Raw genomic sequence first — 17762 nt, 5'->3', positions numbered from 1 at the left:
ATTTAATATTCAAATTAAAGAAGCAACTATATTATTTCTATATTTAATATTCTATACATTAATTGGTACTTAAAGATGGTAAAATGTGTTTATTTGCAACTTTTATTTGATTTCATTCGAGATTAATTTAACTGATTTAAAAATTGAGTAGAATAAACACACTTATATGTCATACTACTCAAGTATGACATATAGAAAATATATATTAATATTAAATGATATGACGCCACTGACCAAATGAAACCAACTGTTATCTTGATTAAAATGACAGATTTGTCTATAGGCTTGAAAACCGCTGGAAACGTGTGAAAATATAAATAATAACAAGATATATATCATAGGTAGAGTCATTAATAGACATTTTAATGAGGAAAAGTTACATGTTATAAGGTTAAAGTCTAATATTTCAGTTCTGTCACATATTCCTGAATGAATTTGAATCACATTACCACACAGTAAATCGGACGAATCAGGGTTTAAATTCTGCCTCCTGGCTTCGTACAAGGTGAATTATCCCGCAGTCACAACTTTTCTGTGTTGTTTTCCAATAAAACATAACGACATTCAGTTTGAATAAAGTTTATTACATTATCGTGTGAAGCTGCAGGAAGTTTGGGGGTTTTCACAGCAAACAGCACCTGAACGCAGCACGAGTTTTGGCATTTTCAGTCGCAGACCTGCTCCACGACCGTTGCTATAGTAACTTGAAACTGTCCGTTTACGACACGTCCACGAGATGTCCGACAGGTCTGAGATCAGAAGCAAAGGTTTCTTCAGTTTCCCACGTGACACAGCAACATTTCATAGAATAAAACTCCTCAGAGTTTTTTCTTTACCACAGATAAACAGTTTTACACCTGCGAGAAAAAAATCCTACACAAAATCATTTATTATAATAGAAAAAGGTGATGAGCGTCTCTGCGTTGCCATGGTGATATCAGTGTTTCCGGGGCGACCAGGTGACACCTGTGATACCGCCCTCATTCAGTGAGTTCACACAGGTTCAGTATCAATACAAACTTTGCCCTGAGTTTTACCTGTCAGGCTGCAGACACATCCCATTTTTAAAAAGTTACTGCCCAGCAGGCTCAAAGTGACGGAAGAAGTAAAAGCAGCAATAAAGTAGCACGGTGAAGAAACACTCAGTTACAAGTCCTGGTTTTTCATAGTTAACTTAAGTAAAAGTACTTAAGTATTAACAAATTAAATCCAAAATGAACTTAAAAGAATCTAAAATACGGGGAGTTTACTCAGTATGGAGAATTTCTGAATTATGACATTTTAATGACCATTCACCTGTTAGGACCTGTCTATAACAACTACAGCTCACCTGCAGGTGTCAGATAACTGTAAAAGAAGTAAAAAGCAGAAAATTAAATTAAATACTCAAAGAAAGTACAAGTAGCTGAAAACTGTACTTACATGCAGTACTTGAGTAAATGCAGCTAAGTTACTTTCCACCTCGACTCTAAGCCTGCGGTCCTGCTCGGGTTTGGGAGGAATCTCTGCCTGAAAGACTGAACTCAGGGCCAAACATGTTCCTTCAGACTGATCAGACTATCAGCTGGATCAGGACCGTTTAAAGAACCAGTCAGGTGTTTTTAAACAAATCCAACATGTTCAGACTCAATCCAACAGTGTGTTCGTCCGTCTCTCAAAACCTTCCCTCCTCTGTCTCTGAATGGTTCCTACTGAAGACATGAATCCTCACAGATGTAAGGTTCATTTTCTAATCTTAAAAACACCTGAATACTGTGAGTTTTATTTCTGTCATATAATAATGTAATATTTATTCTAAACAGGATTTGCATTTGCTGGGGACTATTTTTAGCGGCGGATTAATCCACACTTGGAGCTGTGTGGCTCAGAGGAACCTATCAGGCTGTAGAAACACTCAGAGGAAACTACCTGTTGGTTTGGATCTGAACATGAGTTGATTTTTAAAGAAAATGGAGACTATAACCAGACACCTTTAAACTCAGCAGCAGTTTACAGCCTGTAACCTGATGCTTCAGCTGCTCTGTGTCTGTAAATAACTTCAGTCTGAACAGTCTGTTCTCCACACTCAAGTTCAGGAAGAAACACTGATTGGTCTGAATATTTTTTTGGCATAAAAACAATCAAATGGCACTAGATTAGCCCTGTGAGTGACTTATTTGAATCCTCAGTCCTCTGGTTCACACCCATTTCTGTGCAAAAACACTCAAGAAAGCAAATTAAAAATATACTAAAGCAGATAAAAATATCAACATGATGTTCTCCTCACACAACACAGTGCATCCAGGTTCATTAAATTGCAGTGTGCGGCTAACTGGCTATCGATGCTAACAGTCAGAGGAAGCCAGTCGGTCAGAAACATTTGGTTCCCTGGTGGTGGAGTAAAAATCCCTGGTTTGAATGAAAACTGTCAGCGAAGGAGGTGAGCAGCTGAGTGACCGGCCGCGGTGCATTCACACGACAACGGAGAAACTAAAACTGTCCTGAATGTTTTCAAATGATCAGAATCAGTCTGCAAACCGGAGCTCAGAGTCCAAGGATGAGTCCTTCAGTTTCTCACATTCAGGTGATGTTGGTGTTTAAAGACGGCGGGGACAGGAAGTCTGGACACTTTCAGGACTTTGATGCAGGTGATCCAGTGGTGAACTAAGAGTTTAACGGATAGTTTCCACCTTTAAGACACTTCAACACTGTTACACCTTCAGTCAGGGATGTTTGATAGTGCTTCCCATGCACACTGATCCTCACTTCCTGGTTTTAAACTTCAGAAGAGCTCAGGATCAGGACTGGGAACAAATGGGATCAAGAAACAGAACCACTTTGTACTGGGTGTGTCAAAAGTGAATGCTTGTTAACAGATTTCCCACAATGCACCTCCTCTCCACTAAATCCAAACCGATCCAGCTGGACTCAAAACCTGGTTACTTGTGAAAACAATGTGTTGCTGGGTGTTCTCAGAAATCTGTCTACGCTAAAACTACAGTAAAATACAGCAAACAAAAAAAACAGTGCATCACACCCAACACATAATTTTCCAAAAGCTTCTCAACACTAAAACAAAATCTCCACGTTTCCAGATTTAAGGGTTAGTTGACTGGACATGAGTACGTCACATACATTTTTTCCGAAGATGGTTTCTGTTGATTTAAGTTGTTCTAATCACGCTGTTGTATTTTTACGTGTTAAATCTACTGATACATTTGTTTTGATTAGTTATTTGACGCTATAAAAAGTGGGTGTAGCTTCATGATTGACAGATGTGATTGACTCACAATTGGCCGGGCAGGTGTATGGGCGGGACTTTGATACCGTGGCTCCAAACAACATCGCTAGCACACCAAGATGGCAGCGCTCCTATGTGCGATATTTTGACTCCATTTTGTACAGTTGGAGGAAGTTAAGGCATGTCGTCCATCTTTTAGAGACCTCACTTTCTCAACAGCTAACTTCTTCAGGTGAGAAAAGATGTGTATTCAAATTTATCCAACTTACATTTAGTGACTGCCTATATTCCCCAGAATGCTTCTGTTTTTTTAAACAGCCAGAACTGGATCTGGTTTAAGGGATTCTCTTTCGACCTCAGACATCGAAAGATTTTAATCTAATTCCAGGTATCAGATTTAACAGTGTTGAAGTGTTTCAGGTGAGGTTTAGAACGTAAAGAGGTGAGTGTACATTCCCTGCAGAAACACCAGCCAGCAGAGTCACAAACATCAACGTACCACACAAATCCAGATCCAGAACCAGATCCAGAGGAGAGGAACTGAAACCCAGAGCAGCTCTGCACTCAGACGCTGTTGCATACTGTGATTTTACAATTCTGGAGAGAGAGATCGCCGAGCGAGTGGTGGAGACCAAGCGCACCTGCACAGCAGCAGCAGCAGGGGTGCGTTACATTCCTAAGACAGTGCTGAGCAGAGGGGAGGTGCAATGAGGCGGCACCAGTGCTTTCATTCATAGAGAGAAAGAAAGAAAGAAAGAAAGTCACCTCCAGTAACAATAATCTCTGTCTTCAAACCAGCCAATCAGAGTGAAACTCTCCTCCATCTTAGTATTGTCATGTACTTAGAGTTATAACAAAGTTTTTCGCAGGTTTCCCAGTTTGAAGTGAAAAGTCGGAAACACTAAAATGTTTTGACCAACTTATGAAGCTAACATCAATTAGCTAGCTAGCTGATAAAGTGTATTACTGCACTTAAGTGTATTCACTATATAATGTACGTGGTGTAGAATACAATATAGTGTAAATACTGCTATATGTAAACAATGTAGTGAAAACTTCTGGCAGTTCATTCATGAGACGTGTACTCATCGTGTAAAGACATGCTGTAGATAATTAGCTTGGACTTGGCTCATGACCTTTTTACATTTGCATTTAGTTAGCAAACGTTTGTTAGCAAGATGGCTAAGCTTAGTAGTGCTGTTACATTAGTTAGCTAGCCAGGTCTTTAAGTAGCTAACCTTAGTTTAGCAGTGCTGGAGGTCAAAGAGTAAATTTTAAAACAGCTTTTTACAACATAAGTACAAGTTGATAATGCTGAAATATTTGAGTGACTAAAAATTAAGCCTCAGTTTAACAGGTGACAAAGCTAACTAGCTATATTTCAGAATGCTAACAGCAGTAATATGAAATGTGGGATACACTGTAGCTGCATAGCACTTGCTCATAACTTTGTAAGCCTGCTAGTGTAGTTAGCTAGCAAAGTTAGTTAGCTAAACAGTTCTAGTTATTAGCTTATTAGTAAAAAAGTCAATGGAGTGAGTTATTGCCACTTGTTTTTAGTGTACAAAATGTCGATGATGAAATGTTTCAGTGCAGTGACTCAGCAGTTACTGGTGATAAGGCATACTAGCATTAGCTTGAGTACACTTGTACATTTCATAGTATTGCCAAAAAATAGTTAACAAACTGGCTCGCATGAAAAGTGGGACACACTGTAGTTACATAGCTCAGAGCTACAGAGCTTGTAAGCCTAACCCCTGTTAACTGGCAAATGCTTCTTAGCTACCTAGCATGCAAAGTAACCAATAGAGATCAGGGAAGCTTTTACAGCAGGAATATGAAACGTAATGACGCGCTAATCTGGTATTTGGCTTGTTGATGTCACAGCTGACTCTGTTCTGGAAATGTGATTGGCTGGTTTGGTGACAGATGATGTTTCATCTGCCGGAGCTGAGTTTTTTAATCTTTAAAGAAAGAAGAAACACAGTAAAGACAGACTGTAGAGGATAGCTGCTTCCTGTTTGTCCTGGTAAATTCCTAGTCCGGTCTGACTGGGTCCAGTTTCCTGATGGTCCAGTTTGTAGTCCGGCCCCCGGCAGACTTCAGGGCTGGCCGGCTGCCATCTTGGCTCCAGAATTGTTTCCTGGCTGTTGCTAGGTAACCAGCTCTGAGCGGACAGGGTCTGAGGTTGAAGAAGAAGAGAAGGGGGAAGAGAAGGGAGGTGCCATCCAGGTGTGGTGGGCGGGGCCCCCAATGAGTTAAACAGGTGGAGCGGGGGCAGGTCTTTGAGGCACCAGAGGCTGTGATGCAGCAGAAGGTTTTGGTTTTCTGAGGAAAAGATAAAAAAAAGAAACGTTAAAAACACAACATCTACTTTTTAGTTCAAACTACGACATATTTGTCAGGCTAACAGCTAACTTTAAAGTTAGCATCTAGGCCAAATTAGCTTAAAGTTACTGACTACCTTCAACTTCTTAGTCGAATTAGAGTAGAGGTTAATTTCTAGGTCCAGTTACCTTATAGTTGGTCTCCAGGACAATTTAGCTAAATTTCAATTTCTAGGTCCAGTTAGCTTAGAGATAGTTTCAACCTTTGCATCCAGTTAGCTTAGCTTTAACCTTTGGGTCCAGTTAGCTTAGCTTGGGACCAGTTGGCTCACAAATTACACAAAATGATCAAAATCATGAAAAGAAGAAGTGAAATGATGGTTTGTTGGAACAAGGCTAACTAGCTAGCTAAAGGCAATGCTAACATTTATCAGAACGTATTAATACTTTGTCTGTGATCATGATGGATCTTTATTCACTGGAAATGTAACTGCACTGTATCTTTTCACAGGGACTTTCAAACTGCTCAGACGCTGTAAAGAGTGTTAGTGACAGTTTAGTGTTGTTGTTCTTACAGAGGAGGAGGAGGAGGCCTCACAGCGTAGGATGGAGCCGTTCTGCTGGTCTCCACCACCTGATCACACAGAGGAAATGTTCTTATTAATTATTATTATTATCTCCCTACATGATGGTTGGGTTAAGTCTGGTTTGACATCAGGGTGTAAGTTAAATACTCACGTCTCTTTCTTATATTCTTGTTATCTTTTTTAACATTAATGGAGCATTGTCTTTATTTTAATAACAGATTAAAGAGGAGACAGGAAATAAAAGGAGGGAGAGAGAGGATGGACAACGACAAAACCCTGCATCATGTTTCCTCCAAGATCAACAGTTACAGTCCTGAGAACCAGGTCGAACACAGACAGAAGATTCACTAAAAGCAGCAGCAGAGCAGAGACCTCAGAGCACTACAGCAGCAGTATTACAGTAGTAGTAGGAGTATTAGAGTAGTAGTATTACAGTGAGTATTTTACCTCCTGTGGTGGCAGTAGCTGAGCATGGTGCTTCACATGTAGAGAGAGCAGAGGATGTTAGGACCCATTCATTTCAATTAGTTCTAATGAAACATCCACAACATGTTAATCACTACACTACAGCAGCTAATCAATGGGTCTATTGATCTATTGATATGACTGACTATTGGTTATGACAGACTACACTAAACTAAACTAAACCTGAGGCTTACCGGGAGTCCATCATCATCATCAGCCTCCTGATCAGCAGAGTCACAGATTAACATGTTTATTGTGTATTTACTTAACATCTAAACAAGTAAACAAATCAACTAAAAGCTGAAGGAACGGCACTAATTATCAGGAGTGTTGCTATGGTGATAAATTAATGTTAGCAGTATGTGTTCAGTGTTTGATGAGGTCATAACTTGTCAGAATAAAGGTAGACCTTCATCAGAAAGGTGAACCTGTGCTAACTGATGTTTTTAGTTTGTTTTCAGCAGAAACAGGAAACAACACTGACGAGTCGCCTCCTGATGGGACCGATGATGGAGAGGAATCTAAACATCTTGAGGGTAAAACGTCCAGTTAGATCCAGTTAGCTTAGAGCTAGCTTAGCCTCACCTTCAAGATCCAGTTAGCTTACAGTTAGCCTCTAGGACAATTTAGCTTAGCCTTCAATTCTAGGTCCAGTTAAGTTAGAGTTGGCTTCAACCTCTAGGATTAATCATTAATTTTCCTGATGATCGATCAGGGAAAAAAAAACAACTTCATGAGAGCCGAGAGAGTCAACCAGAACAGATACCAGGTCAAGTTTAATCTAAGTTTGACAAGTTTTGACATCATAAAACAACACAATTACTAAATGTCCAGAGAAGACGACGTTTGGAAATAATGAATGTTTTAGTCGTTTGTATCAGTAGTTTAGTCTGGGTTACACACACACACACACACACACACACACACACACACTCTATCATCTCTACACCCTGTCGGTCTGGAGGCCGTTAACTCACCCCGTCTCTGACGATGTTGTTGGCGTTGCCCCGGGCAACAGATGGAGGCTGCGCTCTGGGAGGTGGTCCTCTGCTGGGATTGGCTGAAGCTGCACCGTCGGCTCTGACGACAGAGAGCGAGGAAAAGTTAACAACAGCATCGTGTATGTGTGTGTGTGTGTGTGTGTGTGTGTGTGTGTGTGTGTGTGTGTGTTATTGTCAGGATCAGTTGGGTTTTAAAGCGACATTATTAAACTTTAAAATCACAGCTTCAGGAAACTGACGCAAATATCAGGAGTTAGAGACGGAGCTTGGTGTTTGTTACAGCCACAGCACTTCCTGCTGCAGAAGGAGAAGAGGATCATGGGTAATAAACACTGTTGGGTTGTTTCAGTTCAGTGAGTGGGACTACACACTGCTTCAGCTTAAATTCTCCTCACACTTCTGTCTTGCAGCAGATTTTAAATGTCTGGTTGTCCCTGAACGCCCCATGAGCAGGTGTTGGCGCCTTGTTTAAGGACAGGTGTGGTGCTGCTCAGAGCTGCCGTCAGTCTCGTCTGAGTATTAATAGAAACAACAGCTGCTGCCGACTGTAAACGCCGTCAGTCACCTGTTCAGACTCCACAGGTGTCAGTAAATGAGGCTGGAGTTCGACTGCACGACAGAGAAAATAAGAATCATCAGATAAAAGTCGGTCGCACTCACTGGTATCCCTGCGACCTCTTCCTGCGGCTCAGCCCGAGTCGTCGCAGCAGCTCGTTCCTGCGCAGGAAAACAAACGCACCCAGAGCGAGCAGAGGGAGGACGAGGAAGAAGAAGACCAACAGACCGTCTCTGAGGGACGTGTCCTTATCTGAGGACGACAGAGTCGATCAGGACCTGGACCGCAGGGGTCAAACTGAAGCCTAAACACCGTGCTTTTATTGTGAAATGTCTCCACAGGAAGTGTCGTTGACAGCAGTGATCAAAAATACAGCAGAGAAGAAGTGACAGGTGAACAGGTACCGTTCCAGGTGGGTCCACTGTCCACGCTGCCTCCGTAACCTTTGACCTCACAGAAAGGCGGAGCCCAGCCGTCCTCACAGTGACAGTTCCTGTTACTGTTACACACCTGGTGGAGACAGACACAGGTGAGTGTGTGATGAGCAGGTAGACAGGTGAACAGGTGAACAGGTGAACAGGTGTCTCACCCCGTGTCCGTGACACTTCTTCTCCACGTCACAGTCGTAGTTCAGGACGTCGGCGCTGCGACACTCAAAGTTCATACAAACCTGAACACCACAGAAGAAGAAAACGAGCATTAACCTCTGCTCCTCCTCCCCCCTCCCCCCCTCCTCCTCCTCCCTCCTCCTCACCTTGTTGTCTCCACACTTCGTCCCCTCATTCACCATCCCGGGGTCGGGGACATCTGATCCGAGCATGAAGTCGACTCCGTAACACTTGGCTCCTGCGATCGGCGTGCTGATGATCGACGGTTCGATGCCGAACACCGTCACCGCCTGAACGTTGGAGCACTGCAGCTTCCCGCACAGAGCGTTTCTATGGAGACGGAGACGAGCGTCACGACGCTATGGAGACGCCTCACACTGACAGGTAACACTGACAGGTGTGTGTGTGTGTGTGTGTTACCTGCTCTCACACTTCTTGAAGCCGTTGTTATGGTAACCACAGTTACCAAAACGATCACCTTTACTGTTCACCTCCTTAAAACAGATCTCAGGAGCTGCCTTCGCCTCTGAGGGGGGAGGAGGAGACAAGGAGAGGAGAGAAGGAGAGGAAACAAGGTGAGGAGGAGGAGAAGTGTCTTTAACAGCAATTAAAGGAAAACAGACAGACAGACAGATAGACAGATAGATAGATAGATAGATAGATAGATAGATAGATAGACAGATAGATAGATAGATAGACAGATAGATAGATAGACAGATAGATAGATAGACAGATAGATAGATAGATAGATAGATAGATAGACAGATAGATAGACAGATAGATAGATAGATAGACAGACAGATAGACAGATAGACAGATAGATAGATAGATAGATAGATAGATAGATAGATAGATAGATAGATAGATAGATAGATAGACAGATAGATAGATAGACAGATAGATAGATAGATAGATAGATAGATAGATAGACAGATAGATAGACAGACAGATAGACAGATAGATAGACAGACAGATAGACAGATAGACAGATAGATAGATAGATAGATAGATAGACAGATAGATAGACAGACAGATAGACAGATAGATAGATAGATAGATAGATAGACAGATAGATAGATAGATAGATAGATAGATAGATAGATAGACAGATAGACAGATAGATAGATAGATAGACAGATAGATAGATAGATAGATAGATAGATAGATAGACAGATAGACAGATAGATAGATAGACAGATAGACAGATAGACAGATAGATAGATAGATGGATAGATAGACTGACAGGTGGATGAACGTACTGGAGTCAAATATCGCCTGACACTGTCCATCGTAGTGTTGACATTTCCCGTTATAACAGTACGCCTGATTCTTCCTGCAGGGCTGACCGTTCTGAAAGGACAGGTGAACAGACAGGTGAACAGGTGAACAGACAGGTAAACAAACAGGTAAACAGGTGAACAGACAGGTGAACAGGTAAACAGACAGGTGAACAGACAGGTAAATAAACAGGTAAACAGGTGAACAGACAGGTAAACAGGTGAACAGGTGAACAGACAGGTAAACAGACAGGTAAAGGTCTCACCTGGACAAAGACGTCACTCTGACAGAGGGCTGAGGAGCCGTTACAGTACTCAGGTAGATCACAGTCATCTGTACTGGACCGACACACTGTTCCTCCTGGCTGATACTACACACACACACACACACACACACACACACACACACACACACACACACACACACACACCTGAATACACCTGAGATGTCACGTGTTTAGAAAATGAATCTAAAAGTAAAGTCAAACTAAATGTAAACATAAAGGGTGAGAACTGCTCACGTTAAATATAATCTGAACTCTTCTTCTTCTCTGGTGTAAAACAGGTTTACCTGAGCAGGTGAGTTTACCTGACAGTTGTAGCAGCACTCTCCGTACGCACACTGAGCTCCAGGCTTCAGTTTACAGGTCTGATACTCACAGCAGGGGTCGTCCTCACACTCCTGAACACACACATACAGGTTTTTAGTTTTATTTAACGCTTCACTTCTTCACAAAGCTTCTCTGACATTTCCTTAATTTTATTTTCATTTTTCAGACATTGTTTAAATCAATCATTCATATATATCAGAGTTTTTTTACATTATCAAACTTTAAAAAGATTTTTCAGGCATTTTATTAATAAATTTATGACATTTTTTGTCCAAAACATCAATTTGAGATGAGATTATTTTTATAAATATTTTTCAGAGATTTTTGTTGAAAAATGTTTTGTTGATAATTTCAACATTTTTTTAAACAAAAATTTTCAGGCATTTTATTAATTTTATAACATTTTGGGTTTTTTTTTGGACATTTTATCAATTTCATTAATATGTTTAGAAGATCATTTTGACATTTCATTCATATTTGATTAATATTAATATTAATGTTTAAACAAACTTCTCAGGGCCATAACTCTGAATCTGAAACAGGCTGCAGAGCCTCATTCAGACTCACAGTGACACAACAAGATGTTTTATTTCTCAGTTTATTAAAGTGAATCTCCACAGACCTTCTGAGATCCACAGTCACACTCCTCCCCCATGTCCACCAGTCGGTTCCCACAGTAGGGGGCGCTGTAGGCCTCGTCAGGACGGGGGACGTTCAGGAGACACGATCCTCCCGTCAACAAGATCATCTTTTCAAAATCATCAGCGCTGCAGGTACTGAAGTTCCTGGATCCTCTGCAGAGGAGGAGGATTTATCAGATCGTCCTGTGCATACCATGACCGCTTTAAATCCTGGGCTCTGATTGGTTGAAAGGTTTGTCTTACGTGGCTCCAGAGTGCATGATGCAGGCACTGGTGGGGCAGGTGCACTGGCGTCCGTCGTCGTGGTTCATCCCCAGGTTGTGTCCGAGCTCATGAGCCACGATGGAGGCGAAGGACGGGAGGTTGGTGTTGGTGAACTGAGGCGGAGATAAAGACCGAGAGCTGAATTTACCAGCTTTTCTAAACAGACCTGAACGCAGCATTCATTACCGAGGCGACACAGGTGAGTCGGCCAATGGGAGGAGCAGCGTACCGCATTGATCCCGCCTCCATGACTTCTGGAGCAGACGGTGGAGACGAAGGCCATCCCTGCTGTTCCTCCGAAACTCCTCCTCCTGCAGGAGATGACATCATCATCATCATCATCATCATCATCATCATCAGTGTGTGTAAAATGTCTGTGTGCTGTGTTAATGTCCATGAACACACTGTCTATATTTAATTCAACTCTACTAGCTAATTATTAGCCAGCAGGTGCTAATGTTAGCCAGCTAACGTTAGCAGCTGCTGGTGTCGAACTGTTTTTCTTCATTCTCAGCTAAAGTGAATAAAGCTGGACTTAGCTAGCTGTCTTCACCCAGCTAAGGAGAAAACAGACATATTTAACTATTTTCTCTATTTTTGTGGGCTCATAACAAGAAATGTCCTGTGAAGCTCAGAGCTTATATCACATGTACCTGTTTTTAACCACCAGGTGCTACCATTAGCTAGGTTAGCCGGCTAACGGTAGCACCTGCTGGTTAGTAAAAAGTACAGTTTAGTTCAATTATATAAAATATATTTTTATGTCATGTAAGACAAAAACAAAAACACAGTGTGTGTGTGTGTGTGTGTGTGTGTGTGTGTGTGTACTGACAGGATGAGTTGTGCTGAGTCGTGGCGGCGTCGGGGAACCAGCTCCTTCTCTCTCCACTGTGTGAAGCGGCTCAGAACTTCTCCGGCCGCTCCTTCGGTGCTGATCTGGTTCTGCTGAGTCCAGATCTCCAGACCGACCAGGACCACCCGGATGTTCAGCTGCACGTAGATCTGAACACACACAAACACACAAGTTCACACACAAGCATCCAGAGCAAAGGGAGGAACTACCCTGTTTGTGTGTGTGCACTTACACTGTCTATGAAGTTGGCCAGATGAACCATCTCCTCCCTCACTGCTGTTTCATTCCTGTTCATGAAATTATACTGAAGAGAGAAACACAGGAAATATTTATTCAGTGAAAGTTAACTCAGTGAAGTCAACCTCTGTAGTCTCATTTAGACACTCGTTAGCAACCGCCTTTTTTAAGACACGTAAAAGCTTCAAACATCAGGAGTGGGGGATTTACTGACCCATTTTATGTCAGAGAATAAAACCTGAAAATGTCTTGAGCTTGTGTTAAAACCACAGACCTTATTTCAGACATTTAACCAGAAACACACTGACAACAGGAAGAGCTAACATGCTAACATGCTAACTGACTTCCTGGTTTTAGACTGGAGCTCTCTAGAGGACACGCCCACTGATGATGTCACAGTTTCAGGTTGTGTGTGTGTGTCTCACCCTGTCGTTGTCGACCACCAGCAGCAGCTCCACGTAGTGAGTTTTATGAAGAACAGCTCGTTTTACCTGCAACAAAATGGACGACAATGAAAAACCATCACCGTGTGTGTGTGTGTGTGTGTGTGTGTGAGAACCCACCCTGCTGTGCTGTCCGTGGTGGATCTCCTCCTCTCCGTACTGAGCGTGCTCAGTGGCGTTCCCCTGCTGGTCATAATGTGGCGTTCCACACCCCCGGGGCTGTGATGTCACGTCTTGTAGGCGGTACACCAGGTGTTGGTGGGGGGCGGAGTTTAACGGCTCGATGCCGTAGCTGTCGTCGGTGAGATGTAACACTCCTCTGAACAAAGAGAGACAGAGCCAGAAAAAAGATGTTGGGTTTTGATTTTTCAGTCAGAGTGAGACATCACGGCCTGTTCGTCCAGACGTTTTATTTTCTGAAGAACGAGGTTAGAGTGTTGAATATCTTTTATCCAGCTGGTCAGAGGAGTTTTTTAGGAAGAAATATCTGCAGAGCAGCTGCAAGTGTCGTTAAAGATCACGAGAGATTTTTAACAGCTGTGATGAGAGGAACAAACCGGGGCGAAGGCATAATGTGTCATTTCTAATGTAGTTTAATGTAGACTTCAGCTAAAACCCTAAAGGATAACTGGTGTTTTTGAACCTTATTTTCTCATGTTTTTGCTTGTAAATGACTGATGAGGAGAAAAATCTGTATCTCTCTAACATCTCTATATATCTCTCTACCAGACTCCATTGACAAAAACAGGGATTTAACAGGAGCTGCTGGAATACCACTGCCTCCATCTGTCAGTGTGTCTGTGTTACTGTGTGGTACTGTTACTGGTATTCCAGCTGCTCCTGTTAAATCCCTGTTTCTGTCAGTGGAGTCTGGTAGAGAGATAGAGATGTTTCTGGTTAAACTAAAGGATCTGACTCTTTAATAAAAAATAACTTATCAGTCATTTACACCTTGAAACATGGAAAATAAGAGCCAGGCTCAAAAACACAGAGAAGTGTGTGTGTGACGTTCACCACAGTAATTACTGAGGAATCACACAGATCGAAACAGCAGGTGGACACACACTGAACCATCTGTGAGGAGAATATAAATGGGACAATAACTCTGTCCTTGATGAAGGGGAGTGTGTAGAGTGTGTAGAGTGTGTGGAGTGTGTGGAGTGTGTACAGTGTGTACAGTGTGTACAGTGTGTACAGTGTGTAGTAAGTGTGTGTTTATACTTTCCCCCCCAAAGATAAAACAGAGCAGATTCTGAATATGTGAACAGTTACAGTATCTCAGGTGTATCTACATGTTTATCACAGGTTTCCAGGTGTGTGTGTGTGTGTGTGTGTGTGTTACCTGAGGCCGTTGCAGATGCTCATAGCAGCAGACGAACCCTCCACGTCCTGAACGAAGCCCTGATAGTGACAGTGGTTCTGTAACACAACAACACTCAGTTAGAGGCTGCAGTGACTGAGAGACACCAGCAGGGGGCAGACACAGGCTTCACTGGAACATGAGGTGAAGAAGAAGAGAAAGAAGATTCAAAGGTTAAATACTGAAAAGGTAAAAATACACCAGATTCCACACTGTTGTAAAATAAAGTGATCCTGCATATGGAGAACTCACCTGCGCCCCCCCCCCCCCCCCCCCCCCCCCCCAAAACACACACACCTGAAAACTTTGACCCCACAACTGAACCTTAGGGTCATTGTTGGAATCTTTCCATGGGCATTAACAGGATTAAACTGGAATTTAGCTCAATCACAGGTTAGCCTATAACAGGGAACTTAAATGTAACTGAGAAAAAAACATGTTGCAGCATAATGTTGGTTAAAAAAACAGATTCAATGTAAATTCAGTTGAATTTCTCCCCTGTATTAATATATTACATCTGTGCTATTAAAGTTTAACCAGCAAAAAATGAATCTAAATGTTTATACAGTAACTGCTAGCTAGCTGCTAAATCAGACGTGCTAAATGTAAACTAGCTAACAGCATTTCATTGACAATTTAAGAGACTAGCTATCGTGATGCTAGCTCAGCTGTGACGCTGTTTCTGCTCTGTTCTATTCATTTATCCAGAATAAACTGTAAAATATTTTTTAAAAACATTTAGATTGTTTAGCTAACTGTGTATATATCTGTACATGGCGTTGCATTAGTGTTTTTACAAGCTTTTTTCTCAGTCTACAGAGAAATGCCACATGCTCCATCTGATGTGGATACATTTCATTTTTATGACACAGTTGTTAGTTAGGGGAGAAATTACCTCAAACTTCCTGCTAACTGAACACAGGTTGATAAGGTTTGTTTTCTGTCCATGCTAGTTGTTAGCTGTTAGCTTCTAGGCTACACTGCTCCCAGGAACAGACATTTCAAAACAAGGATTTGAGGACCTGAGTGAAAACAGTCGACAGTGACTGTATGAGTAATCAGCTGACTGGAAATACACACATAAACATGTGACAGGATTTACACACACTCTTCTGGTGTCACTCCCAAAGGAGCTTAGAAAACACTTCCTGTGTGTGATAGTAAACAATGCAGAGACTTCAGAGGAACTTCAAAGTCCCAACTTTAAAAGATGGTATTTTTGAATCTGGGCCTTAATTTCCCATGAGACTTTAGATCCTTTACATCAGCAGAGACATCTCTATATCTCTCTACCAGACTCCACTGACGAAAACAGGGATTTAACCAGGAGCTGCTGGAATACCACTGCCTCCATCTGTTAGTGTGACTGTGTTACTGTGAGACTTTCAGTGGAGGAAGAAGTAATCAGATACTTTTCTCACCTTCTTCTCACAGGTTTTCTTTGAGAAAATAAACAACATATCCTGAGTTTATCACCTCCATGATCCTCAGAAACTGTCCTAAAACCAGGAAGTCAGTTAGCATGTTAGCATGTTAGCTCTTCCTGTTGTCAGTGTGTTTCTGGTTACATGTCTGAAATAAGGTCTGAGACATTTTCAGGTTTTATTCTCCGACATAAAATGGGTCAGTAAATCCCCCACTCCTGATGTTTGAAGCTTTTACGTGTCTTAAAAAAGGCGGTTGCTAACGAGTGTCTAAATGAGACTACAGAGGTTGTCGGGGACGTTAACATGAAAACCCATCTACTCACCAGTCCACCTTTATGTGAAAAAGTCTTGAGCTTGTGTTAAAACATTTAACCAAAAACACAGGAAGTGCTAACATGCTAACATGCTAACATACGTCCTGGTTTTAAGACTCAATCCTGCAGCTCTGTATAATCTTCTGTACAGTTCTGACTGATCTGTGATGCCAATAAAGATGATGTTTCTCTCCATTGTCACCAAACTCATTTCATTTCATGGTGGGAGGAGGAAACAGCTGAAATACTGTGAACTCCATCAACTACATGATGTATTTACACGTCATTATATTTGAGTCTGAGTGCCGAGTCCAGAGTCTGTCGATCATTAATGATTCATCAAATACCAGATCACCAAACCCGGCAGACTCGGAGGGTCAGCAGGTCAGCAGACAGGAAGTATCAGTGCACTCACTAAACACACACTCAGAGGGAGTTCCCATCATGCCTCTCTCTGTGGGAAAAATCTCTGTTTCAATAAACTCAACAGCCTCCACAGCAGAGACGACGTCATCACTAAATCAAACTCTGTCAGAGAGGAGCAACAGGCCGAGACGTGTTCGAGTCTCCATGAGGTTATTATGGGTTTTAAAGCCCTGAGTGGAGTCTGTCAGGTGGAGAGTCTGAGGGAGGGAAGGGAACCAAATAAACTCCTGTTTCCTGCTCCAACTTCTCTGAGTCTCCTGTTCCCAGATGCTGCAGTGCTGAGGCCGTGTGTGTTTTACCTGTACAGGTGGTCTGGTTGTGATCAGGGATCCGTTCTGACTGTAGGAGTACACGGTGAAGTCTGCAGGCAGCAGCAGCCTGTAAACAACAACAACAACAACTGTGACTGTAACAGAAATGTCAAAATATATTATCAATAACAACAGGTTGGTGACAGGTGAGTTTTCTCCAGGTGTGAAAGTTATTTTACTTCATTAATATAAGTAGGTTCAGTGTCTTCTTTCATTTTTATGGGAATAAAATTAAATATTTAATCTGTTGCAGGACCTTTTCTTATTGTTCCCTTTCCTCTGAACAACCTCCATCCTCACATCAGACTGAGTAACTCCCTGTTACTGTTCCCACATCAGGTCTCTGAATCTCCCCCCGTCCTCTCTCTGTCCTGGGACCTCTCCCTCCCTCCTGGCTGTCAGCCCCTCAGGCCAGATGTTCAGGGTCTGGGTCCAACAGGAGTCCCAGCCTCCTCCTCCATTAATGTTAATCTGTAACGTTTGACTGTAAATCTACTTTGTTCTATTCTGTTCACACGACATCTACTTCCTGTCTGTCCGTCCTGGAACAGGGTCCCTCCTCTCAGGGTTTTCCATTGGTTGTCGACTGGACATTAAAACAGTTTCAGTCGACGACTTTCTCTCTGTTTCAAGTCACCGTCACTTTTTTCTAAAGTTCTGACTCTGATCTGAAACCAGATGCAGGATTTTAGTCGTCAGACGTCTGGATCTTCAGGAATCAGAGAAACAAACAGCTGCTCTCCACGTCCTGAACGTCACAGAGAAACACTGTGTTTTAAGGAGTTTTTACAGATTTTAATCAGCTGCTCTGTTTGTTTTGAAGAGGAGGATTCA

At 42.2% G+C, this 17762-nt stretch overlaps 1 protein-coding gene across 3 annotated transcripts in view; it reads right to left on the bottom strand.

Annotated features, from left to right (window-relative positions):
• Positions 1-342: 342 nt before the first annotated feature.
• The window catches only part of adam9 (ADAM metallopeptidase domain 9), a 29480-nt gene continuing 12060 nt past the window's right edge, over positions 343-17762 (bottom strand). The window contains exons 4-24 of one of the 3 annotated variants that reach the window (XM_018664299.2): positions 16917-16995; positions 14433-14509; positions 13211-13409; positions 13073-13138; positions 12643-12714; positions 12390-12559; positions 11787-11868; positions 11537-11670; positions 11275-11446; positions 10631-10723; positions 10308-10412; positions 10024-10114; positions 9185-9290; positions 8911-9094; positions 8746-8826; positions 8561-8666; positions 8261-8408; positions 7577-7679; positions 6582-6611; positions 6123-6181; positions 343-5548 (exon numbers count right to left, since the gene is read on the bottom strand). In XM_018664299.2, the coding sequence (XP_018519815.1) occupies positions 5479-5548; positions 6123-6181; positions 6582-6611; positions 7577-7679; positions 8261-8408; positions 8561-8666; positions 8746-8826; positions 8911-9094; positions 9185-9290; positions 10024-10114; positions 10308-10412; positions 10631-10723; positions 11275-11446; positions 11537-11670; positions 11787-11868; positions 12390-12559; positions 12643-12714; positions 13073-13138; positions 13211-13409; positions 14433-14509; positions 16917-16995 (2227 nt within the window). In that variant the 3' untranslated portion in view covers positions 343-5478. Of the gene's footprint in view, positions 5549-6122; positions 6182-6581; positions 6612-7576; positions 7680-8260; positions 8409-8560; positions 8667-8745; positions 8827-8910; positions 9095-9184; positions 9291-10023; positions 10115-10307; positions 10413-10630; positions 10724-11274; positions 11447-11536; positions 11671-11786; positions 11869-12389; positions 12560-12642; positions 12715-13072; positions 13410-14432; positions 14510-16916; positions 16996-17762 lie in introns of all 3 variants that reach the window. The other 2 variants (XM_051075096.1, XM_051075097.1) reach the window with 2 other exon arrangements.

The sequence above is a fragment of the Lates calcarifer genome, linkage group LG13, assembly GCF_001640805.2.
Source record: "Lates calcarifer isolate ASB-BC8 linkage group LG13, TLL_Latcal_v3, whole genome shotgun sequence".
In the NCBI taxonomy this organism is placed as follows: domain Eukaryota; kingdom Metazoa; phylum Chordata; class Actinopteri; family Centropomidae; genus Lates; species Lates calcarifer.
The sequence above is the reverse complement of the archived record's forward strand: the minus strand, read 5'-3'. Positions and strand labels throughout refer to the sequence as shown.